Below are 22,999 nucleotides of genomic sequence, written 5' to 3'. Positions count from 1 at the left end.
GGCTTGGGTTTTGCCGGAAGCGTCTGCTCACCGCTCATGCATATTTGCCGATGAACGCCATTGCTCCTGCGCCAGAGTAGAAGCAGATGAACGCCAGGACCTGCATCGGCCAGCCACGTCCGTGCAGCCAGGCGCTGTCCGTCATGAGCGGCTCCACGAGATGCACCAGGGCAACGTAGATCAGAATGCCAGCAGACAGCGAGTCAAGGATGCCGGAGGCCAGCAGGGTGGCAGTGGAGTTCTCGTTGAACGACTCGCGAATGCCGATGCCTGTGGGCACCAGGAACAGGCGGCACAGGAGCGGAGGTCACGGGGCGGCAGGTCAAGGCGGGACACGATAGCCACTCGCGACCAGGCACCCTTCATCATCAAACCCCAATTCATGCTCACCGATCGCAATGCCCACTGGAGTGGTGACGGAGTAGGCCACAGCCATGATGATGCACTTGGCGGTGCCCAGCGCGGCGTCCACGGCGGCAGAGGCCAGCGCAAAGCCCTCGAAGAACTGATGGAAGCAGAGGGCCGCCAGCAGTGTGTTGAACGATTCGCTTGTGACGCCGAGGGTGATGCCGATCATCACCGAGTGAAAAATGATGCCAGCCTCCGTCAGGTAGATGCCCACCGTCCGTGTCACATCCGGCTTGTGGGCAAGCAGCGTGTTGCATCCCTCGCCGTGGACTGGGCAGGCGCCTGCGGGACGGGGAGTGGAGCAAGCGCTTGGTGCGTTTGGAAACCAGTCGAGAGTTGGACAGCCCGGCATGGCAGACGCTCACCTCCCTCCTCGTTGGCCTCGCCACCCTCAGCATCCCCCAGCTGGCTGTTTGAGGGTGCCTGCGGCTGCACTTTGTGCGCCCCGGTGCTGATGATGGCTCCAATGACGGCGGTGTGGCAGCCGACCTGGTCCCCCTGGGCAATGCCGTTGCGGCGCAGGTACCCCTGCAGGCGAAAGGTGGACGGGAGCAATCGTGAGCTGGATGTGAGCATGGAACCAGGGTCAAACGGGCCCTTGGCTCGCCTTAATAAGGTAGTCGACCAGTTGCATGCCCAGCACGGCCACAGTCGTGAAGAGGAAGGGCCAGGCCTCGTACGACTCCGTCCAGAAGGCCGGCAGGCACGGATTTGTCAGATACTCCACCGCGGGCAGCATCATGTGAATAAATGCCGTGGCGATCAGCGTGCCAAACCCTGGGGGGAGGGGGGGAGGGGCAGGCAACCGAAATGAGACTGGGGGCATGAAGAAGCGGAGGGAGCAGGCATGCAGCCAATGCATGGTTTGCCACATAAATCATTCAAGCTGTGGGCGCACACACCGAAGAAGGTGCCCAGCCGGATGGCCGTCGCAATGCGCTGGCTGGCGCTGCACACCCGCAGCAGCACGGGAGCAAGGGAGCCCAGCAGCGACACGCCCAGCAATATGAACACAGAGGCGATGTGCAACCCCATGTCGTAGTTGACCAGCTCCAACTGGGCGCATGGGTCATCGCCTGGGCCATGGGGGGCGGCGGCGGGCGGCGGGCGGCGGGCGGCGGGTTTGGGCACTCGTGGAAGCAATGCAGCGGTGTTGTAGCGCCTCCTTCTGAGGTATTCCTTCACAATTTCCCTCTCTCCTGTCTCCTTCCTTTTTCCCAGCTTTTCCCAGCGGTAGGGCTTCACGTGCGGCGGCATCCCCAATTTATCGCCCCAGTCTCTCCGCGCTCTCTCATCTCACCCCCATCCTCCTCCAGCAGCGAACGCTTGAACGCCACCAAACTCAGCCCCGATGCGGATTCATGGGCGGGGGTCGCCAACGCGAGCTCCAGCATCAGCACCCCCAGGGCCACAGCGGCGCAAACACGCATCCTTGAGGAAGTGCAAGACAGGAAGTGCAGCAAAGACAGTGCAAGAGAGTGAGGGAAGATAACTGGGACGGGCTGCAATCCCCAGAAACCTGAGTGTTTCGGCCTGGGACTAGCAACATGTACCAGCAGCCAGAACATGAAGTTGTGCGTTGTAAACCTACAGAGAGATGCAGAGAGCATCGTGCCGACGAGAGGCGTTGTCTATTGCAGCCAATGTCTATCACAGGCATTGCCCACTCGCCGCCGCCGCCCAGTTGCTCGCTGCGACGGCGGCAAGTGTCAGCAGAAGCCCTTGATTCATTCCCCTCATAGGTACATTACCCACCCGCTTTAACTGTCAGAATCGGCAACAGCGAGGATACGGTGCGGCACACTCGCCAGGGCATCAAATCGGCAGCTGATGCCACGCCAATGTTCACCGCCTGTGGATCCAGCCGACTGGCATGCACTTTGGGAGATCTTAAATGGTGTCATTCAGGGTCACATTGAACTTGAACCCACTAGTTAGAGGATGCAGCAGCACCTCAAAACTGAGCGGCGGCGGCGCGGCGGCGACTGGAAAGAACGCCCCCCAGTGATCATGCTATCACGCATCTGGCGCACGGTTCCCCGGCTTCTATTCAGATGGCGGAAGGAGGCGAGGCAGTGGCCTCGGAAGCAGCGCCCACTGCAGAAGCGGATGCGCTGATCGTGGACGCGGGCACCAAGCCCATGGCCGATCAGAATGCGCCAGTTGATCAGAGCGGATCGGGCGCTGCTGCCCCCGACGCTGCAGGCGATGGGTGCGTGCTCCAGTGCTCTGCCTCTTTCACGCATTCCGTTGATCGTGCTGCGCTTCGAGTGATGTTGATGTACCCAGAATGCCAGCGTGGGCAGCCCGTGGGGTGCGGCGGTGGCGGCACCTGGGGCGTGGCGCAATACAGGCAGCCGCCTCTTCCGCTGCAGGTCCTATGATGCTGAGGGCCCTGTTGGTGCAGCGGCAGCAGCAGAAGCAGAAGAAATTCGGGGGGAGCAGAATGGGGTGGCGGCCATGGCGGTAGACGGCCTTGCGGCGGTGCAAGAGGCAGCTCCGGCTGGAGCGTTCGCTGCTGCCGATCAGCCAGGAGCCTGCGAGACACCGCTGCCTGAGGAGGAGCAGGCCCAGGTGGTGGCAGCTCTGTCTGCCAGTGCCACCGCAGGGCAGCAGGACGCGCTGGCAGCCATGTCGCCACACGCACCAGCAGTACCAGCATCAGATGGGCAGGCACACGAGGCGGGTTCCACCGACGAGGCGGAACCGCAGGCGGGCAAACCATCAGCGCCTCCCGTTGCTGCAGCACCGCCTGCTCGGGTGCCTGCCCGGGCGCTCTACGGCCTGTCAGTGGATGAGGGCGAGAACGGCCAGCCGGCGCAGCAGGCGCAGCACGTGGGCGGGCAGTCGCAGCGGGCACAGCTGCCGCTGCTGCCACGCATGGAGGATGATGGCCGCCTGCCTGCCTATGCCGTGGCCGGCGGCGAGGATAGCTGGCAGCACGACCCAGGGTTGCGGGGCGCACGCAAGGGTGCACATGCCGACGAAGACCCGCCGCCAGGCTTCCAGCCGGTAGACATCTTCATTGGTGCGTGTCAGGCGTCAGCAACGCATTTGGACGATGCCAGCAGCATTGGGGCAGCTGCCACATGCACCAGCTGGCGCCAAGAGCACGCAGCACCGCCCCCTCCTGCCCCATGGCCGCTTATGCCTGCCTCCCACCCTGTCTCCTCACCTACAGGCGGCCTGCCACCCACAGCGGACGACTTTGATGTGTGGCAGGCGGTGGTGCCAGCGGGGGAGGTGGTGGGCGTTAAGCTCATCCGCCGCAAGCGCGACCGCGGCGACTGCCGCGGCTATGGTGAGTGTGCCGCCTGGGGGGCTGTTCCCGCCCACTGCCCACTCAGGTGGTGTGGCTGCCGAAATACTGCAGTGATGCCGCTGCACCGTTCCTGCAGGGTTTGTGCGCATGGCAAACAGGGAGGCGGCAGAGGCGGCCTGCCAGACTGTTAAGGAGGTGAGGGCTGCCTGCTTTCTGGCTTGGGCACACGTAACCAGAGCCACTGTAGGGCACATGTGAAACCTGCTTTTTACACGCGGGCCCCTTCCCCTTGCTGTGCAGGCTTGCGGCGTCCCTGTGGCGATGAGCCTGTCTTCAAGCAAGACCCTGCCAGAGCTGCATGCCGCAGCGGCAGCCGCTGCGGCCACCACACCCCTGCAGTTGCCCAAAGACAGCGACAGCAGCCTGGTGCAGCTGATGGAGGCCGTGCGGCAGCAGAAGGACAGGCAGGCGGCGGTCACCACAGCCCTGGTTGCAGTGCTGCACGTGCCTCAGCGCCCCCGCCTCGCCTTCCCTGCTGGCCGCCCGAAGCCGGCGGCGGAAAAGCCAGCAGCAGCAGTAGGCGGCAAGCAGCAGCGGGGTGCAGAGGGTGGCCCTGGCACGAGCAGCCCAGCTGTGGGTGAGGAGGGGCTGCCAGATGGCACCAACTACATGGATCCCTACCCCGCAGTCAAGGCCCTGATGGCAGAGTTCAAGTGAGTGGGGTGGGTGGGTGGCGGCCAGGTGCCGTCCGCGCCCCGCCTGGCAACTCTTGAGCTAGTGCAGGGCGGAGGCCGCCGAGTCGCCCCTGCCTGAGCTTACAGGGGTCGGCCGTTTGCTCTGCACCCACGCCCACCCTTTGTCCGCGCCACCTGATCCGCGTGTGTTGCGTTGCAGGGCCCGGGGCCAGGACAACAAGACGCCGCTTGCGATGCTGAACGAGTATGCGTCTCGGCTGGCGCTGCGGGTGGACACAGAGGAGCAACCGCCCCCGGAGGGCGCCACCGGCCCCATCTCTGGTGGGTGCCTTGGGCTGTGTAGACCTGTTTGACACGTGGCTTCTTACCTGAAAGCCCTCCTTGCTGAGTGCCGTGCACTGCTTGCCCTGCTCTCCAGTGGCCATCAAGCTTGTTAACAGCCGTGGCGGCCAGAGCTTCGCGACCAGCACTGGGCGGGGCAGGACCAAGCAGATCGGGCGACAGGTGCGGTGGGAGGCAGTGCAAAGGTCCAAGCAAGGTCATCCACATGTAGCCGGCAGTTCCTGAGCAGGTGCAGCAAGCAATGCCCTCCCTCCTGGCCCGCAGATTGCCAGCGCCGCGCTGCTGGAGACGATTCTGGAGACTGTGCCTGCCGAGGACTTGCTGGCACCCAACCGCAACAAGCCCGGCGGCGGCAAGCAGCCATGGCAGGTGGGGCCATGGAGCACGTTGTGCTGCTCAATGCCAGGTACCCTGGCAGGGAGTTGGGGATGGTATCTGAATATGCCCCAGCTTGACACAGGGGTGGGCAGTGCTTCCCTCCTTCATGGCAATGCCCGCCCTGGTCTGGCCCTCCCTGCAGGCCCCGCAGCGGCACGGTGTGGGCCACGATGTTGGCGGCAGGGGGCGTGGGCGGGGAGGCGGTGGGGGCCGGCACGGTCCAGAGGGAGGGCGCGGCGGCTGGGGCCGCAGCGGCGGACGCTATGGTGGCAACCTCCCTCCTCAATTTGAGCGGAAAGTTGACGAGGGGCCAAGCTGGGGCTACAGCCGTGGAGGGGGCGGCGGCAGCGTGTCAATGCAGCGGCAACCGCAACAGCAGGTGTGACGAGCAGGCTTCTGGCTTGGGTGTTTCGTGCCTTTGGGGCACGAGGTCTGTTAGACTAGTTGAAGCGGCCTCCCGGACACTAGTCAAGACTGTGACCCGGCAGCAGCCAGCGCGTGCAAATGTCATTTTGCCTGTCTGCTGCAGGGAGGCAACGCATATGGCACAGCTGTGCAGTTTGGAGGTGCCATGATGGGGGCAGCAGGCCTTGGTGGCGGCTTGGGCGGCAGCCAGACGGCTGGCTTTGCAGGTGAGCAGCTCGGCCATCTCTAACGATGCTCTTGCAGTGGCATGCCAGCGATCTAGCTCCTGTCGTGCTGGAGGTGTTGCTGCAGAACAACTGAAGGAAAAATCCATGCTGGCCATCACACCCCTGGCTCCATTATTGATGGTTTGCAGGCAACGCGATGCAGCAGCAGCAGCAACAGCAGCAGCAGCAACTGCTGTTGCAACAGCAGCTGCAGCAACAGCAGCCTATGCCACAGTATGGCATGCAGGCCGCAGGTGCCCTGCCTGTCATGGCTGCTGGCCTTGCCCCAATCAGCTCTGGCCTGATGACTAGCCAGGCAGGTGCTGGGTACAACGGAAACCCTGTCGGAAGCGCCACACTATCAGCGGGTGTTGCGGGAAGTGTGCCTGGCGCCGGTTATGGCGGCGGCTACGGCGGCGCTGCCCTGGGCAGCGGCTACGGCGGCGCTGCTGCTGGCCCCACTAGCACCACCGCTGCCTACCCGGGGCCAAGTAGTGCCGCGCTTGCTGCCACTGCTGCTGGATATGGCTCCAGCAGGGCAAACACCTTTGCGACGCCACAGGACCCACGGCTTAGGCAGGGAGGGCAGGTGCAGCAGTATGTCGGCAGCGGCACCGCGGCAGGAGTCGGAGTCGCGGCCCAGCAACGGGCTGCCGCTGCTGCTGCTACAGGAAGTGGCCAGCCGGTGGGCGGTGCTATGGTCAGCAGCTATGGACAGCAGCAGCAGCAGCCAGCAGCAGCGTACGGCAGTTACCCGGGGCAGGCCCAGGGACAGGCTCAGCAGCAAGTGCAGCAGCAGCAGCTGCAGGCCTCGCCTTACAAGCAGAGCCACCTCTCTCAGCCCTACCCTGCCAGCCAGCTGCCATCACCACAATACACCTCCCCGCCACAGCCCAGTGCAGCAGCCGCGGGCAGTGCTGGCGCGTCTGCTGCCGAACGCAAGTACATCAGCAACACAGCTCAGCAGCAGCAGCAACAGGCAGCTGCTGCGGCAGCCAATCCACCGTTGGCCGGAGGAGGAATGACGGAAAGCGGTGGCGGTTACATGGCAGCATGGGGGGCTGCACCTTCCGAGTACAATACCGCAGGAGCCTACGCATCCTATGACCCTGCAAACCCCACTGCTGCCGCCACGGCTGCCTACCCCACCAGCGGTTATGGTAGCTATGCCGCGGCACCCCCCTATGCTGCTGCGGCTACAGGTGGGTATGGCCAGCAGCAGCAGGCACCGGTCGCGTCAACCGCGTCGGGAGCTCCTGGGGCTCCTGGTGCCACTGCTGCATCCACTGCCTATTTCGCACCAGGCTACTACCCTCCTTACAGCGGCACGGGTCAGTAGCGAGGGCAGGCCGCGCCCAGGCCCTGCCATCATGGGGGGCCTCCACATGATGGCCCAAAGCGCCTACTAGCTCTCCTGTTGAGGCCTTGTGCATGTCCTTTTTTTGTTCCTCTTTCCTCTTTCTGTTGACAGCCCACGCACCTTGTGCTGGATGGCTCGCCATCACCGGACTGGCTACCCACTGCTCCCTGTTTTGGGGCAGGACATTTGTCGGTCTCAGAAAGTTGTCAGACTTCCGTGAAAAGATCCCTTTCGTCTGACGACCATGCTAGGCACAAGCGAATGCTAGCAGGGCAAAGTGTGATCTGGATCACTGGCCAAAATGAATGGGTTGATATCGTCAAGGGCTGGTATCGTCAAGGGCCGCCATGGGCAGTCAGAGGCAACCACATCTCCGCACCGCCAACGGGGCGCTGCTGGCGCCAGCAGCGCGGAGAGGAGGCCATCCCTCCTTGCCACAGGCGGGGGGGGGGGGGGGGGGTCATTATCGTTTGCCAGCTGCCGCATCAGGTGTGCGGCGGCTCTGTAAATACCCACTAAAGGCACCCGTCAGCAGGAGGCGATCACGCCTTTTGGAGTCTTCCACCGCTGGGAGTCTCGCCGCGGTGCTGCCTCGATTCACCAGTTGCCTGACAGCAACGCTTGGGGCCCCCGCGGGTGTAGTGGCAACACTGCCTCCGGCACCGAACCGCGGCAAGCCCACGGGTATAGACAGCAGAACGGGGCCGGGGCAGGGCAGACAGCCAGCGGTAAAGCGGCGCGAAAGACGGCAATGAGCCGCACCGGCGGCGGCAAGGAGGTGCTGTCGACGGCGGCTGTGGTCGTCGGCGTGGGCGTGGGAGTGGCCGCGTTTGCTGGGCTGGGTCTCGCTGGCGCCGCGTTTGGGGCAGGGGTGCTCAGTGCTTCTGCTTTTGACAGCTTCACGGCGCGGCGGGCCAAGCCGCCGCTGCAGCACGAGGGTGTCAAGCGCGACGAGCAGGGCTACATTGAAAACTGGCCAAAAGTGCTCAAGGCGGTCCAAGATGGAGTGAGACCTGCCGCTGCCCACCCACACTTGGTTCTCCCTTTGAGCCGTGCTGCAGCCGTTGGGCAGTTGCTGCAGCGAAGCAGCTGGGCAAACACGGGGAGCTGCTGGCAACCCACCAAATGTTGTTGGCCAACCCATGCCTGCAGGGTGTTGCCCCTGAGCTGCGAGCCGAGCTGTGGCCGCTGCTGCTGGGCGTCTTCCCCCATACCAGCACCCAGCAGGAGCGAAGCAGAGAGCTGGAGCAGCTGCGCAGGTAGCTGTGATGCTGCAAGAAGCGTGGCTGCCGTTTTCTGCTATTGTCACGACCGGGTTCTGTACAACACACAAACCAGTTGCTCTTGAATTTGAACCTGCCTGGCTGGCCTGCTCCTATCTGCAGGCTATACATCAAGCTGGTGCTGGTGTGCAGGGAGCTGGATGACCAGCTGCAAGCGCTCCGAAACAGCACCAGCGGCGGCAGCAACGGCAGCGGCACTAGCGGTGGCAATGGCGTGGCGGTAGCCAATGGCGCAGACGAGGCCCCTGCCGACTCAGCCGGCCTGTCGGTCCGTTCTGAGGCGGGCAGTGCCTCGGCGTCCGCGCTGCAGCTGGGCACGCGGTCGCCGGTGCCGCTTCCGGGCAACCTGGCGGCCTTTGCGGAGGCTCACCGCATCATTGTGATGGATGCGGTGCGCACCGACCTGCGGCGTGGCATGCAGCACCCTGCGATAGGCGGCCGCGCCAGCATCGGCCCTGCATCTGGCACGGGACCCACCCTCACCATCCTGCCGGTGGCGGTGGGCGACGGCCTGCCAGAGCTGATGATGGTGGGCCCGCCGCCGCGCGACCCCACAGCGCCCAGCACCGAGGCTGAGCTGGCGGAGATTGCGGCGGACCCGGGCGCGGCGGCAGAGGCGGGGCAGCTGCCCCGCTGGCGCAGCGCGCTGGCCCACGACATGCTGTGGGGCGCTGCCCACCTGGACGACCCGCACCGCTGCCAGATGCTGCGCCTCGTCAACATCCTCTCCGCCTACGCCGTGCACGACCCAGAGACCGGCTACTGCCAGGGCATGTGAGCCAGCTGCCGGGGGGTTGGGCGCAGCGCGGGGACGCGGGGAGGGCAGCAGTGACCTGCCATCTGGGCCAAGCTACGGCGCAGAGCTGGTGGCAGGGAGCCTATTTCCATCATTTGGGGTCTTGCATGCTCATGAACCTGCAATCCCATCCTCACCCGGCTTCGTGCGGCCCCACCCCCCACCCCCACCCCCGGTCCTGCCCCGCACAGGTCCGACCTGGCCGCTGTGTTTGTGCAACTGTTTGACGACGATGCGCTGGCATTTGCCTGCTTCGAGCGCCTCATGCGCAGCGCGCGCCGCAACTTCAAACACGACGAAACAGGCATCAGGTGAGCCGGCTGCAAGCAGTCTTCGCGGCTGGGCCTGCCTTGTTTGTTCCTGTACGCCACCTCTTATACCCATCCTCGTCCCTCCACGTCTGCAGGCACCAGCTGCAGCAGATAGCGCGCGTGCTGCGTGACACTGACCCCACCCTGTACAGGAAGCTGCAGCAGCTGGGAGCCGAGGACTGCATGTTTGCCTACAGGTGCGGCGTCGATCCGCTCATCGGTCTGCCCACTGCATGTGTATGCCATGCCTGCCTGATGTACCCTGGCCTCTCCTGGCCTGCCTACTCCCCATGCCTCTCACGCTGTGCTCCCTTCTCCCTTTGCCACTGCCTGGCTAACCGCAGGATGGTGGTGGTGATGCTGCGCCGGGAGCTGCCCCCCGTCGCCTGCTGCACCCTGTGGGAGATGCAGTGGGCACACGAGGCAGCAGAAGGGGAGGCCTGTGCTGCAGCAGGCGGTGGCCTTGGCGGCAGCAGCAGCAGGGCGAGTTTTAGGCAGCAGCAGACGGGGGCGGTGGCAGGCGGCGAGGGAGGGGAGGGCGTTTCGCGCACCAGCAGCGACGGAGCTGCGTCAGCAGCGACCGCGACTGCTGCCGCCGGCCTGCGGTCCACGGTGCACGGCCTGTCAGAGGCCACCGCCAGCGCTCGTGCGGCGGCGGCACTGGGGCAGCGCCCTGCCAGCTCGGGCGGGCGGCAGAGCGGCAGTGCGCGGCTGTCCGCGGCTGTGCCTGATGGCAGCTCTGGAGAGGACCAGCCGCCCGAGTTTGTGCTGCAGTTCATTGCAGCGGTGGTGCGGGCGCAGCGCGGGCGCATCATGACCGACTGCCGGGAGCACGACGACGTGCTGCGCCTGTTCAACAGCCTGCAGATCGAGTTCTGGCCGTCTGTGGCGCAGGCGCGCAAGCAGCACAAGGCGTATGTCGGCCTGGGCGCGGTGGTCCGGGGTTGAGCTGCACGCAGGATGCCTGATGTTGTTCCCACTTGAAAGCTGATTTGCTTGCTTTCTGTGAGCCATGTAGCACTGTCAAACTTTTACTTCAGGGGCACTATTTCGGGGGCACAAGAGGAGGCACTGGCAGGCCTCGCCGGTTGCCGCCGCCTGCCGCACACATGCGCACCGCTGCTTGGCCAAGTCAGCTGCCTGCCTGCCACCCGTGAAAGCATTCTGGCTCAGCAGTGGTTCATGAAAGTCGCTCCGTTCATAGCCCCCTGCCGACTAGCTTGTCCATCGCTTGTTGGCCGTGGCCTCGGGTCCTATGCCCTCAGCCGCCCATGGAGTAGAGAGTGGCACGCGCCTCCTGTGAGTGTGCGTCCAAGCGCCACTGAAGCCCGTGCCTCCCCACCGGCCTTTGTGCGGCGCCCATGACGGCGGCGGCGGCACACACGCGCCCGTGGTGGTGCAGCCGTTAGAAGAGGAGCGAGTTGAAGAGACACAAGATTTGGTGCAAACCATGTCTTTGCTGGATCTTCCTGAAAGCCTGCTGCACCTGGTGCTCAACCAGCTCAACGCGGCTTTGGACTTGGCCGCCGCTGCTGCCACTTGTTCAACGTTGCGGGCAGTGATCAATAGCAGCCGCTGGCAGTTTATCAGCGCCTTTGAGACGCACAAGTGGACACCTGGACTGACCGGCTGCCTACGATGGGCGGCAGCAAAATGTCCACAGGTGGGCGCCGTGCCGCCGCCCGCCTCTGTGATTTGGCCATCTGTTGTGCACAGTGGCCGATCTCTGCGTTGCTTTGTGCCTAGTCGACCGGAAACATAGCTGTCTGCTGCAGCTGCATCATCTGGACCTCTCAGGCGCCACAGCATGCTGCGACAGCGACCTGCTGCCGCTGGCACAGATCTCCACACTCACCAGTTTATGCCTGGCTGGGCTTTGGCGTGTACAGGTTTGCTTAACGTCAAGATTCTTTTAAGTTGGCCTTGCTTGGATGAAAAGTGTGCCAGCGAGCAGCGCCACTGCTCTCTGGCCTGGTTCTGCCTGCAGGGTGCCTCCCACAACAGCGGTGGTAGCCGTCGTCGCCGCACAGGCGGCGCTGCCTCGGCCTCCTCGAGTGGCTCCCTGGTGCTGGACATCTTGGGTGCCGTCATCGGTGCAAATCGCGGCTTGTTGTCTCTTGATCTGGGCGGCACGGCAGTGCCTGTAGGCAGCGGACTGGCGGCTGCACTGGCGCAGCTGCTGAAGAACAGGCCAAACGCCACCAAGCCTGCCTTTGGCCTGCAGCAGCTGCGGCTGGCTGGCTGCTGCCGGGTTGGCGGCAGCGACGGGCTGCGGGAGGTCCTGTTACAGTGCCCTGCACTGACCAGCCTCGACCTGTCGGGTGAGGCATGTTCAGCGCTGGCTGAGCAGCCAGCGCTGAACAGCTGCACGGAGGAAGCTATGCTGTCCAGGCCTGGGCCTGCTATGCATTGGTGCATTGTGGCGCACCGCCATGCTCAAGGTTTGCGCTGCTGGCGTAGGCTGCCGGTGGGTGACTGCGGAAGTGCTGCCATCAGGCGATGATGCGTGGTCGGTGGCATTGGGTCTGCTGCCGCTGCGGCATGCCAGGTAGGGACTTGAGCTTGGGAATGAGGGGTCCAGGCCTCTGGCTGCTGTGCTGCGGCCCCAGTTTTGGGAACCCACCTCTGAGTCATGATGGTGCAGCTTTTCTGGCTGCGAGCTGCTGGCCGGCATTGGCCGGCTGCTGTCCAGCTGGCAGCATCTCGAGGCCTTGGATCTATCTGGCACAGCCGTGGATGATTCTGACGTGGAGGCAGTAGCTGGCGGCTGCCCATGCTTGCGGAAACTATGTCTGAGCGGATGCCTGCGCATTCAAGGGCCCGGGCTGGTGGCGCTGGCACATTGCACGGCGGTGCAGGTGAGGGCACTGGCTTGGTGCCAGCCTGTACTAGACTTGTACTGCGTGGCCTTAGCTTCCTCCATCTCCTTAGCCCTTTTGGCACATGCCCTGCTGCAGCTGGGCTGTATGTTGGGTACGCTGCATCTTGCCGACCTTGTCTGGGTTGGCCCTCAGGTGAGGCACAGCCACATTGTCCCAGGTCCCAACCTCCGTCCCCTACCGTGACCAGCAAGCAGCAGCAGCAGAGAGCCCAAGCACAGCCATGGGCATCTGCTCGGGATGTAGACATGGTTTGATGGCGGCCTTGCATGCCTCCCATGTGCAGCACCTGGTGAGTCTGCTGCGTGCACTCAGCCTCTCTGTCAAGGCAGCGGTCCGGCTGGATCTGTCCGGCTGCGGGGGACTCACCGATGCGTCCCTGTTGGAGCTGAGACCCACACCAGCCAGCGGCAAAAAGTATTGCATCGAAGAGCTGCGGCTGGTTGGTAGCAATCAGCTGACAGCAGCAGCGCTGCTGCAGCTTGCCACCGCCTCCTTTGCAGCCAACAATGGAAGACGCCTTCTGCTTTGACGCCTGCGACATTTGGATGTCAGCCACGTGCAATGCCTATCGAGCAAAGGCAGTGCCAACAGCACCGCTCCGACCCAGGCCCTTGCCGCTTTGCTACAGGCAGCCGGCACCAGCCTGCGCCAGCTGAACCTGGACGGCTGTTTTGCCGGTGGCGGGCTGCTGCCGCGCCTGGTTCACTCCTGTCCAGCTGTGGAGGCAGTGTCCCTGATAGGGTGCACCGGCCTGGGGGATGCCGACCTGGCAGCGCTGGCGGAGCTGCCGCAGCTGCGCGACCTGGCAGTTGGCGGCGCCACCCTGGCCTGGCATGAGCACCACGCCCTGACAGGCAGGCGGGGCAGGAACACTGAGAGGGTTCGCAAATGATGCCCAGCTTTGGGCGGAGGGCGCACTTGTTGGCGCCTACCTGCTCCTGGACGCACGGCGTTTGCACGCGACTCCTTGCCTGCTCCAACCCTAGCACCCATGTCCTCCCCTTCTCCTGCAGGCTTGACTGGCTTGACACGGCTCCGCATCACCCGCCGGCCCTTCCTCACCAATGCCCAGCTGGCACCGGTGCTGGCGGCCAACCGTGGCAGCCTGGAGAAACTGGAGCTGGCTGGCTGCGCTGCGCTGACGGATGACGTGCTGCTGCATCTGCTTCCTGAGCTGGAGCAGGAGCAGGAGGGGCTGCAGCAGCAGATTATTGCAACCGTGGGGCAGCGAGGGGGGCCGCAACAGCACGATGATCAGCCACATCCATCTTCCAAAAAGGGTTGGGCGAGCCCACCAAAACTGCACGCCCTGCACCTGGTGTGTTGCGACCGCCTGACAGGCAGCACCCTGCATCATCTGGGCCGCCTGCGTGCCCTGCGCCTAGACGGCTGCCCGGTCATCACGAAGGCAGCACTCCAGGTGAGCAGCTATTCGTGGGCAGCAGTGCAGGTGGCATGTTGACTGCAGCTGCCTGATCTGCTGGTGGTTGGGCTGATGGCTGGACGGCTGTCCCTTGCACCTGCAGGCAGCGGCCATCTGCTGCACCCAGCTGACGCTACTAGAGCTTCCCGGCCACATCTCCCGCAGTGCCTTGCCTGTTGCACCAGGCGGGGCTGCCAGTCACCTGCTGGGGCTGAAGGTAACCGGCGTCGTCGAGAAGCGGTCTGGCGGCCGGCGCAGCTGAATTGCTGTGTCGCTTGTTGATGCATGTGCTCACTGTTAATGTTCTCCCTTAATGGGGTGGAACAGTTGAGACCCTGCTCTTCGGCGCCCTCCTGCTGAGCGCGCCGAGCACGTGCTGACTTCGTGCTTTCATCAGGCGCCACCGAAGTCGCCAGGCTCAAATCTCCTCCGCCGGTTTTGTCGCGTCTGTCGCGTTATACAACGTTGCCGAAATGAGGCCGGAAACCAAGCAGCGAATCCTCCTCGGGAGTGTCTGCCTGCTCCTCTGCACAGTGGTTGGCGTGCTCTCAGCTGTGATTACTCGCGTTTCCATCACAAGGAACAAGCACGGCGAGCCGCAGGCCGTCACTCAGGGGACTCCACAACCGGTGCCGTCGGCGCCGGCGCAAGCCCTCCCCAGCGCCCCTTCAGCTTATGAGGAGCCCAGCCCCAAGGCAGCGGCTGAGAACCCGCAGGAGCTTGAGTCTATCTACATGGTTCTTGGCCATGAAATCCTGGTCACAGCCATGAGCGGCATCGGTATGGCGCTACCCTACGAGGGAGTGGGGCCCTGCCGCCAGCTGCGGCAAGTGTCAAACATCTCGCTGGACCTGTCGGCCGCCGCCACCGGCTGCCGCAGCGTGCAGTGCCTGCTCAACCTGCGGGTCACGATGCCGCTGAACTCCAGCTGTGCCAACATACCAGCGCCGTATCCCACAGTTTACTGGATCAGCGGTGAGGGGAGCTGAGCGGGCTGGATCATCACCACATGTGTGCAGGCCGGATCACCACTGCGATGTTTTGTGCAGGGTTCACCTGCCAGTCCCAGTACTACTCCACCATGGTCAATAGGATAGCGTCACATGGGTACGCCGTGGTACAGTACGACCGTAAAGAGGGCATCTTCCAACCCAGCAGCGAGCAGGAAACCCTATACTATGAGCAGATTATGGCTTGGCGCAACTGGGCCAACCTAACATGGAAGGAATCGCCCGGCTCCTTTGCCGGCATGTTCGCACCAGGACCAATAGCGGTCGTCGGCCACAGCATGGGTGGCGGTGAGTCGGGGCATGCCGGCGGCTGAGCTGTCTTGCCTTGGCACCCTCTCATGCATGGCATTGCAACTGTGTTACCAGGGTGACAGTTTGCCGCGGCTGTGCCACTGTTGGTGGTCGGCTCCCGCTCCGCAAGTTGCATTGCGATGGGCTCCCAATGACCGCGGCTGGTGTGCAGGGCTGACGGCCATCCAGGCAGGGCTGCATCAGCAGGAGGTGGGCGCCGCGGTGCTGCTCGACCCAATCGATTTCACAAGCCAGAGCCTGCGAGTGGCCCGGCGTTTCCTGGCAGAGTAAGCGCAGAGTAGTGGAAAGCAAGTTCTGCATGAGTTGGCGCAGGCGCAGGAGCCTAAAGCAGATGGGTCAACCAGGGTTGTGGCATGGCCTCGCTCGTTAGAACTTCATGTCCTTTTCGCCCCCGCTGCAGCTACCACCAGCCTGTGATGGTTGTGACGGTAGGAGTGCATTGCATTGACCGCCGGCGTTGTTTGCCGCCCCAGGATCACCTGCCAACAGCTGCCGAGGAGGCGGCCTGGAGGGCCGCTGGGTTCTGCGAGCCCAGCTGGTGAGCGCTGGAGCGGGGGAGGGTGCCGCTGCATCTCGTTAAATTCTGCTGCGTGCCCTGCCCATGGCTGTGCAACGGCGGGTTGGGTTGCTGCCCAGGACATGCTGCCACTGGGATGATGGAAAGACCGGGCTGGAGTCCAAGACTAGGGTGGGCATGACGCAAGCGACGGATGGACCTTCTGGGTTCGTTGAATTTGCCAAGCCAGGAAGTTGGCTGGCGCGGCTGCCACAGGCAAGTCTCCATTTGGCATCGTGCGGCTGCCTGGCGCTGAGCTCCATCCTTGCCTGTGGTGCAGGCGGGCCACATGTCGTTTGTTGATCCCGGGCCGGGACAGGTGTTTTTTGGCGGCACCACCATCTGCCCGGCAGCTGGCGACTCCACGTCCATTCTGCCTGACGCCAGCGCACTTGTCATTTCGTACCTGGAGTACAAGCTGCAGGGCCAAGAGGCGGTGGAGTCGCTGACGCTGGCATGGGCTGCCGCCAAGCCCGAGCAGCAGCTGACGCTGGCCATCAAGGGGGCGCCTGCGGCATAAGCCAGCACCACGGACAAGAGATGAGACTCCAGATGCATCTTGTCCCTATTCACAGCGTCTAACCACCACAAGCAAGTGCCTCACAATCCACATTGATGCACCCACTTGGCCACATTGTTAGCTCGCCAGGGAAGTGTTGGGGCAGGGTTGGGCCTATCGCCCGAAATGCAAAGCAAGTGGGCCGATGAGCGCTGCCAGCCCCAGCCGGCTCCCCATGTTGGTTCCACGGACGTCCACACGGTGCAATATGACTATATCTCGCGACGAAGTGCAGTACATCAATATGTGCGGGTGCGGAGTGCCTGTGCTCTTGGGCACATTCCACCGGCGCGACAGGTGAAGCAGTAGGCACGACGGACCGGATGCACCAATGGCCAATCTCCAAGGAGGAGCTCGATGAGGTCCATGCATGTATAGCTTGTCCATGGATGCGTGTAAGCGGCACGCCGCAGCAGGCGCGGGCGCCTCCGACTGGGGCCCCTTCACCTCGCGCGATTCGTGCCGAACACGCTCAATTACTCAGATCCGCGATACCTACAAGCTCTTGGAGGCAGCGAAAGGGCATGGCGAGCAGCCAATGAGCACTCCCGCGAAAAACAGGCCAGGAGGGCCAGCCCTGTTGGGACCCGTCACCCCAGAGCGAGAGGATGCGCACAGCGTTGCCAAGGGTGCGCCCCGCAGCCCCGCCAAGCTCCGGCGCAGGCTGACTTTGCAGTGCAGGCCTTCGGGCGTCCTCCTGCTGCTGGCTGCCCTGAGTGTGGGCTGGGCCGCACGCCGCGAAGCCAAAGGGCGCCAGCCTCCTCCAGCCTGCTTCACGCCAGCCAGCGGCGGCAGGCAGCGCTCGGCAGCGGCGGCGGCGGCGGCGGCGGCGGCGGCGGCGGCGGCAGAAGAGCAGCCGCAGCAGTGTGATCCGCTCGACATTAAGCGCACGCCGTGGGGTGCGCACTGCCAGCAGCTGCAACGGGTCTGCGTGGACCAGTTGGTGCTGATCCTGTATGATGAGCGCTACCAGGAGCTGGGGGGACGCAAGGCGGCGCCGTTGCCCACCATCCGCGTGGACAAGTCCAAAATCTACAACTACCCCTGGCGGCAAGCCGGCACTGGAGCAGCAGCAGCAGCAGCAGAGGAAGAGGCCAACGATATGTCGGAAGGCGAGGGCGATGATGATGATGGTGATGGTCGTGAGGAGGTGGAGGAGGGCAAGGAGGAGGCCGTCGGCAGCGAAGATGCCGATGCCCTGGGTTCCACTGGCAGCGCGCAGCAGATGCGTCGGCGGCTGCAGCAGCTTGCCAGGCAGCCTCGCAGGCTGACCTATGAAGTACAGGTGAGGCCGGCATGCTGGCATGCAGCTGATACAGGTGCGGTGGGCCCCCGCTGTGGTGCAATGGGCCGCATCCTGACCCTCCTGCCCGGCATCGCCATTGCCGCAGAGCCCCGCCAAGACGCGGCGCCGGCATGAGCCGCTGAGCATGCGCCCAGCCACGTCGCGGGAGCCCGTGCCCTACCTCGCCGCCCCCGCCTTCTCCAACTGCACCGTGCCCATCGTGGTCTACCCCATCTTTGCCTCCAACTTTGTGCACGTGTTCCACGGTGAGGAAGGGGGCTGCTGCGGAGCGCGTGTGCAGCATAGTGTGGCTCCGGTGCTTGCCTTGCCTGTTGCCCGCCGTCCAGCTGCCCACCCACATGCTGCTGCCTGCCTTCCGCAGACCTGGCCTCCTACCTGCACGCCTTGCTGCGCCGCACCCCCTGGCGCCGCCACGCCAAGCTGGTGACGGTGACGCCCGAGGGGCTGGGCATGACGGCGCCAGAGGCGGCGCTGCTGCCGCCGCTCACCGAGCTGTCAGTGCAGACATGGGCCGACTTTAGCCGGCGCCTGCCGCACGACTACGACCCCTTGGCCCAGGGGGTGAGCAGGGCTGGGGCTGAGAGCTGGCTGGACTCGGGTTGTATGGCAAACGGGTGCACAAGTGGCGTGGGGGCAGTAGCAGCATGCGTGCAATGGCTGGCACCTCCTACCTGCCTGCCTGCCTGCCTCGGTGCCCCCACCGTGCCTTCTGACTGTGCCTGCCCATCATCTGCATCCCATCCCGTTGCAGTGGGACGGCCTGCTGCCACGGCCCAGCTTCGAGGGCTCTGAGCAGCGCTGCTTCCAGCACATGTTTGTGTGTGGCCGGCGGTTCAAGGCGATGCGGGCGCTGGAGGAGCAGCTGCCGCTGGGCGAGGCAGCGGCGCGGCAGGCGCTGATGCGGGCCATTCCCAGAGAGAACTATGCCTATGGGCAGATGCTGGTAGAGCACGTGCAGCAGCAGCAGCAGCAGATGGGCAGCAACGGTGCTGGCCAGCCGAGCACGGCAGCAGGGCGAGGCGGGCGGCGGCTGAGGGTGGCGTTCATGAAGCGGGGCGGCCAGGGGCGGCAGCTGCTGAACGCGAGGGAGCTGCTGCAGCGGTGCAACAAGTGGCGGCACAAGCCGCCCGGCGGCGGCGCCACCATCACCGCCGAGTGTCGCGAGGTGCGGCGCGGTGCTGTGCTGCCTCTCCCGCTTCCTTCCTGCCTCCGCCCACTGCATGGTGCTGGCAGATCTGGGGTGTCTACCTGGCCCGGAGTCGGCTCCACCTGCTCTAAGAGCCCCCACCTCTCGCTGGTGTGCAGGTGGAGCTGCCGAGTCTGGAGGCGGGCGTGGTGGCGGCGCAGGATGCCGACGTGTTCATCGGCATGCACGGTGTGCCAACGTGCAGCAGGCAGTGCGCACCCATGGCTGCCTGCAGAGGCTGTTTGCCCTCCCCGCCCGCCGCGTGCAATCACATCACCCGCTCACCCTGCCGCACCCCTGCCTGGCCGCGCCGTCCCGCCGCCCCCTCCCGCAGGCGCCAACATGGCCAACTCCTGGCTCATGCGGCCTGGCAGCAGCGCCATTGAGATCAGCCCCTACGAGTTTGGCCTCATGCCTGGCTCCTTTGGGCTCAGCAAAGCCAATGCCCAGGTGGGCCTTGACCAGCCGCTCGCTGTTGTGGTGGTGGGACCCTTCACCCCAGCCTGCTGCTGGCATTCCTGCACCTGGAAGCTGCTGTGATCCCTCTACAGCCCCACTCCTTGCACCCCCCATCTGTACCGCAGGACCCCTCCTCCCAGCTGCTCTGGTGGCTGGCGGTGGTGTGCGACCCCGCCATCTCTCAGCCCGGCCAAGCCGAGGTGGCGGGCACCGGCAAGCCGCCGTGGTGGCCACGCGACCGCAGCTCGCGGGTGCCCTGGCAGGCGCTGGAGGCGATACTGGCAGAGATTGCGGCTGTGGGCGGCGACCGGCAGCGCTACCTGGACGACTACTACACCCGCTGGCTGCACCGCTTCAATGTGGGCGCGGCGGGGGTGGTGTCGCGCGGAGTGGGACGCGATGGCGAGCACAGCGGCTGCCCCGCGCCGGATGGCCAGGCCTGAGCACCTTAGTCGGGAGGCTGTCGCTGCCTGTGAATTGAGGAAAGAATTCTTATGGTTGCTATTTGCTGTATGTCCCTGCCCAACTTTGTGCCTCGGATTCTTCCCATTGATTCATCAAATACCCAACTGATGCCCAACTGTATTATTGCCTCTCCACAGTGAGTCGGTGAGCATCGGCCGGCCTGCGCAGCGAGAAACTGCCTGCACCAACCCCAGCCTGCATGAAATGTCATGTGGTATGTATCTGCTGTCGATTCTCACCAGGCAGGAATGCCAAGCCAGGCAAGGCCGGCAACGGCTCCAAGGCACGCCCGCTGCCAACGCTGCCGCCACGGCGACCCGCTGCCATAATGCCTGGCCCCCTCCCCCCAGGGCATCGCTCGTCTATCCATCATTTGGCCGCAGATGCACGAACCCTGGCGCACGCTCCTCTCTCGGCCTGCTGCTGCAACTACAGAGGTTGGCATGGCGTGCTGTCGTGTGGATGCTCCGCTGCACTGAATGGCGAGAAATAGATCGATCGCGAATGTGCGTTCAGGTTGTGTTGACCGCTGGCGACAGCGGCGCACCGCCGCCGGCGGAGCCCGGCTTGGCGCCCGCCGCCGAGACCAGCTCCATTCCCCGCCTCCCCGCCTCAGAGCTGAGCTATGCGCGTTTTTGCCTGGAGTTTATGGAGCCAAATGCCCCGGTCCTTGTTGAGGGTGCGACGGAGGGCTGGCGGGCAGCAGTCGACTGGGTTACCCCATGTGGCGCAATCGACTTCGACTTCCTGCGGCAGCATTTTGGACATGCGCAGGTCATGGTCACAGACACTGCCAGGTGCGAGTGCGTGCCAGCCAGCAGGTAAAGGCTGCTGCGGGATGACTCCCCTCTTGCAACGGGCTTCTTGTGCACGCAGAGAGCACGAGGGGAGCGGGCCCTGCCGGCAGATGCTGCTGGCAGAGTACATTGACTGGTGGCAGCAGCACAACCAGCAGCAGCAGCAGCAGCAGGAGGAGGAGGAGGAAACAAGGGCATCCAGCACGTTGCTGACTCCTGGTCCCTTGTGGTACTGCAAGGACTGGCACTTGGCGGCCTTTGATCCGCAGTATCAAGCCTACCGCTGCCCCTCCTTCTTCTTTGACGACTGGCTGAATGAGTTGTACGATGCCCGTGAGCAGCCGCAGCCGCAGCACGATGTCAGGACAGCCGACTATCGGTTTGTGTATCTGGGTGCAAAGGTAGGAGGCTGAAGTGAGGTAGCTGGAGGTGAAAAAAAGGCGATCGATGAGGCCCCTGCGATGGAGCACCTGGCCAGTGGCTGCCCCTGTTCCCTGCAGGGCACCAGCACCTCACTGCACTCAGATGTGCTGCGCAGCTTCAGCTGGTCAGCTAATGTGGTGGGATGCAAACTGTGGCGGTTGCTGCCGCCCCAGGTGGGGCTCCCCTAACTTGACGGCAGTAGGGGCATGCATCCCTGTTGTTGCTTCAGCCACCTGCTGCCTCTGTCCCCCGCTTGCAGTACAGCCACCTGCTGCTGGACCTCCATGGTCGTATCCCTGCGTGGGATTTCTTTGCAGAAGACCTTGAAGGTGCAGCGTTTGGCAGGCCTCTATGCTGCTGCAAGGCGTGACAATGGAGGGGGGGGCATGCATGTCAGGCATTCCACGTCGCAGTGGCAGTCCCTGTGCAATGACCGGCCCTTTCTCGTGCATGCAGGCCTGTACCCTCGACTTGAAGAGGCACGCTCGCACATCGTAACCGTGGTTCAGCATCCGGGCGACGCCATTTTTGTACCCTCAGGCTGGTGGCATACGGGTAGGCCCAATGCCATGTTCTTTGCACCTGCCAACCCACAGCAGCGTGGCCTCCGCTGAAGCATTCCAACCTGCTTCCTGACATCTGCGTGTTGGGTACTGCCCCCGATATTTTTGCAGTGGAGAATGTCGACGACTGTATTAGCATCAACCACAACTGGCTCAATGGCCACAACGTGCACTGGACGTGGGCGCTGCTGCGACTGGAACGGCGGCAGGCTGAGGAGGGCATCGAGGACTGCCGGGAGCTTTGCAGGCAAGACCGGCCCTCTCCTTTTTTCAGGAAGCTAGGTCATTTTGGCAGAGGCCGATAGGTTTCTGAATTGCTACCATTTCATGTTTGCCTGCAGCCTGGCTGAGTTTGAACGATTGGTTCAGAGAAGTTTGGCGGCCAACGCGGGCATGGACTATGCGGGACTTGGGACACTGCTGCGCTGTATCGCGCGGCGCAGTCTGCACCAGCTAGCAGCAGTCGGCGGCTCCCCGCGCCATGAAGGAGCACCACCAGGCCAGTTGCAAGAGGCATTAATGGCAGCTGGAAGAGAGGAAGCAGGCAGCGGCAGCGAGCATCAGAGCTGCCCATCTAGGATGGTGGCTGATGATGGATACATCGGCCTCAAAACTTGCAATCTCAGTAGCCCTTGGCATCACATGTTCAGGCTCCAGCGCGTGGCGGCGGTGCTTCGAGACCTCGTGGCAGAACAGCGCCACCTCCATAATGGCTGTCAGCAACTGGATGGCGAAGCAGCACTGCCACATGCCGCAGAGTTGGATGCCAACAGCGCCTGCCTGGCGCAGGTGGAGAGGCGGCTGCGTGAGTTGGGGGTTGAGGTGTTGTAACATTCCCATGACGACAGGGCAGACGTTTACAGAAAGCAGGTGGTCGGTGCGATTGCAGTGCTAGTCATCGAATAAAGATACAGATAAGATAGATACAGAGAAAGGTTAAGAACGGTTCATTGCAAACATTTGGTACCAGTGGCCTGGCAAAAGCTGCCTCACGTGGCTGTCCCCAGCTGCAAAGCAAAGTACAGCACGTCCGGCACCGGGCAGTCGTTGTAGCGCTCGCAGGGCTGGAATCCCAGCCTGCTGTACAAGCGAATGGCGCACGACATCCGCTCAAGCGTGTCCAGCACCATAAGGCGGTAGCCCAGGAGTGGCACCGTTGCTAGCAGGGCCCGCACCAGCGCCGCGCCAGCGCCCAACCCTTGGTGCCCCTCCAGCACAAACAGCCGCTTCATCTCGCACACCTCTGCCAGCGGCACGCCCGCCACCGCGTCGCCCTCGCCCAGCGTGGGCGTGTGCCCGGCCAGGCGCCGTAGCGCCACGGCGCCGATGCATTCCTCGCCGCTGCCGCTCGCCGCATACGCCAGCAGCATGCTGCCCCCCGCCTCGGCGGCATAGCTGCCAGGCAGGCTTGCCAGCTCGCGCTCAATGCCCCCCAGGAGCCCAAGGTCTTCTCCCAACCATTCTGCATGCTCAACAGAAGCCCGGAAGAAGGGCGGTCGGGCAGTGAGTGGATCAATCCACTCACTGAAGGGCAGCGGCAGTGGCGGAGTGGTGGCAAAGGGCAGCAAACTCAAATGGTGCTGTGCCGCCG

At 64.0% G+C, this 22,999-nt stretch overlaps 7 protein-coding genes across 7 annotated transcripts; 5 read left to right on the top strand and 2 right to left on the bottom strand.

Annotated features, from left to right (window-relative positions):
* Positions 1-34: 34 nt before the first annotated feature.
* Positions 35-1,838, bottom strand: CHLNCDRAFT_54633 (hypothetical protein; the record flags this gene model as incomplete). The annotated part of the gene is made up of 6 exons (XM_005844086.1): positions 35-270; positions 391-690; positions 774-936; positions 1,034-1,185; positions 1,311-1,484; positions 1,709-1,838. The coding sequence occupies 6 exons, from the start codon at positions 1,836-1,838 to the stop codon at positions 35-37; spliced, it is 1,155 nt and encodes a 384-aa protein (XP_005844148.1).
* A 624-nt stretch (positions 1,839-2,462) lies between these two features.
* CHLNCDRAFT_58974 (hypothetical protein) lies at positions 2,463-7,374 on the top strand (the record flags this gene model as incomplete). Its single annotated transcript, XM_005844171.1, has 11 exons — positions 2,463-2,620; positions 2,784-3,436; positions 3,590-3,709; positions 3,807-3,865; positions 3,971-4,174; positions 4,220-4,383; positions 4,565-4,686; positions 4,784-4,869; positions 4,972-5,076; positions 5,228-5,288; positions 7,041-7,374. The coding sequence occupies 11 exons, from the start codon at positions 2,463-2,465 to the stop codon at positions 7,124-7,126; spliced, it is 1,818 nt and encodes a 605-aa protein (XP_005844233.1). The 3' UTR covers positions 7,127-7,374.
* A 454-nt stretch (positions 7,375-7,828) lies between these two features.
* CHLNCDRAFT_139250 (hypothetical protein) lies at positions 7,829-10,415 on the top strand (the record flags this gene model as incomplete). Its single annotated transcript, XM_005844170.1, has 6 exons — positions 7,829-8,083; positions 8,230-8,336; positions 8,463-9,134; positions 9,348-9,467; positions 9,563-9,664; positions 9,812-10,415. 6 exons carry the CDS (start codon positions 7,829-7,831, stop codon positions 10,413-10,415), a joined length of 1,860 nt encoding a protein of 619 aa, XP_005844232.1.
* A 2,187-nt stretch (positions 10,416-12,602) lies between these two features.
* Positions 12,603-16,170, top strand: CHLNCDRAFT_139249 (hypothetical protein; the record flags this gene model as incomplete). The annotated part of the gene is made up of 9 exons (XM_005844169.1): positions 12,603-12,638; positions 12,978-13,157; positions 13,422-13,568; positions 13,876-13,936; positions 14,445-14,747; positions 14,822-15,070; positions 15,246-15,360; positions 15,495-15,522; positions 15,931-16,170. The coding sequence occupies 9 exons, from the start codon at positions 12,603-12,605 to the stop codon at positions 16,168-16,170; spliced, it is 1,359 nt and encodes a 452-aa protein (XP_005844231.1).
* Positions 16,171-16,747: 577 nt separating this feature from the next.
* Positions 16,748-19,603, top strand: CHLNCDRAFT_139248 (hypothetical protein; the record flags this gene model as incomplete). The annotated part of the gene is made up of 8 exons (XM_005844168.1): positions 16,748-16,838; positions 16,992-17,494; positions 17,601-17,760; positions 17,877-18,076; positions 18,267-18,680; positions 18,821-18,890; positions 19,036-19,151; positions 19,286-19,603. 8 exons carry the CDS (start codon positions 16,748-16,750, stop codon positions 19,601-19,603), a joined length of 1,872 nt encoding a protein of 623 aa, XP_005844230.1.
* A 929-nt stretch (positions 19,604-20,532) lies between these two features.
* CHLNCDRAFT_139247 (hypothetical protein) lies at positions 20,533-21,865 on the top strand (the record flags this gene model as incomplete). Its single annotated transcript, XM_005844167.1, has 6 exons — positions 20,533-20,823; positions 20,923-20,982; positions 21,105-21,174; positions 21,302-21,400; positions 21,520-21,690; positions 21,852-21,865. 6 exons carry the CDS (start codon positions 20,533-20,535, stop codon positions 21,863-21,865), a joined length of 705 nt encoding a protein of 234 aa, XP_005844229.1.
* A 532-nt stretch (positions 21,866-22,397) lies between these two features.
* Positions 22,398-22,877, bottom strand: CHLNCDRAFT_26998 (hypothetical protein; the record flags this gene model as incomplete). The annotated part of the gene is made up of 1 exon (XM_005844085.1): positions 22,398-22,877. A coding segment is annotated over one exon (480 nt), but the record flags the coding sequence as incomplete, so codon positions are not given.
* Between the last annotated feature and the right edge of the window lie 122 nt (positions 22,878-22,999).

Source organism: Chlorella variabilis (assembly GCF_000147415.1).
Source record: "Chlorella variabilis unplaced genomic scaffold CHLNCscaffold_24, whole genome shotgun sequence".
Classification (NCBI taxonomy): domain Eukaryota; kingdom Viridiplantae; phylum Chlorophyta; class Trebouxiophyceae; order Chlorellales; family Chlorellaceae; genus Chlorella; species Chlorella variabilis.
The sequence above is the reverse complement of the archived record's forward strand: the minus strand, read 5'-3'. Positions and strand labels throughout refer to the sequence as shown.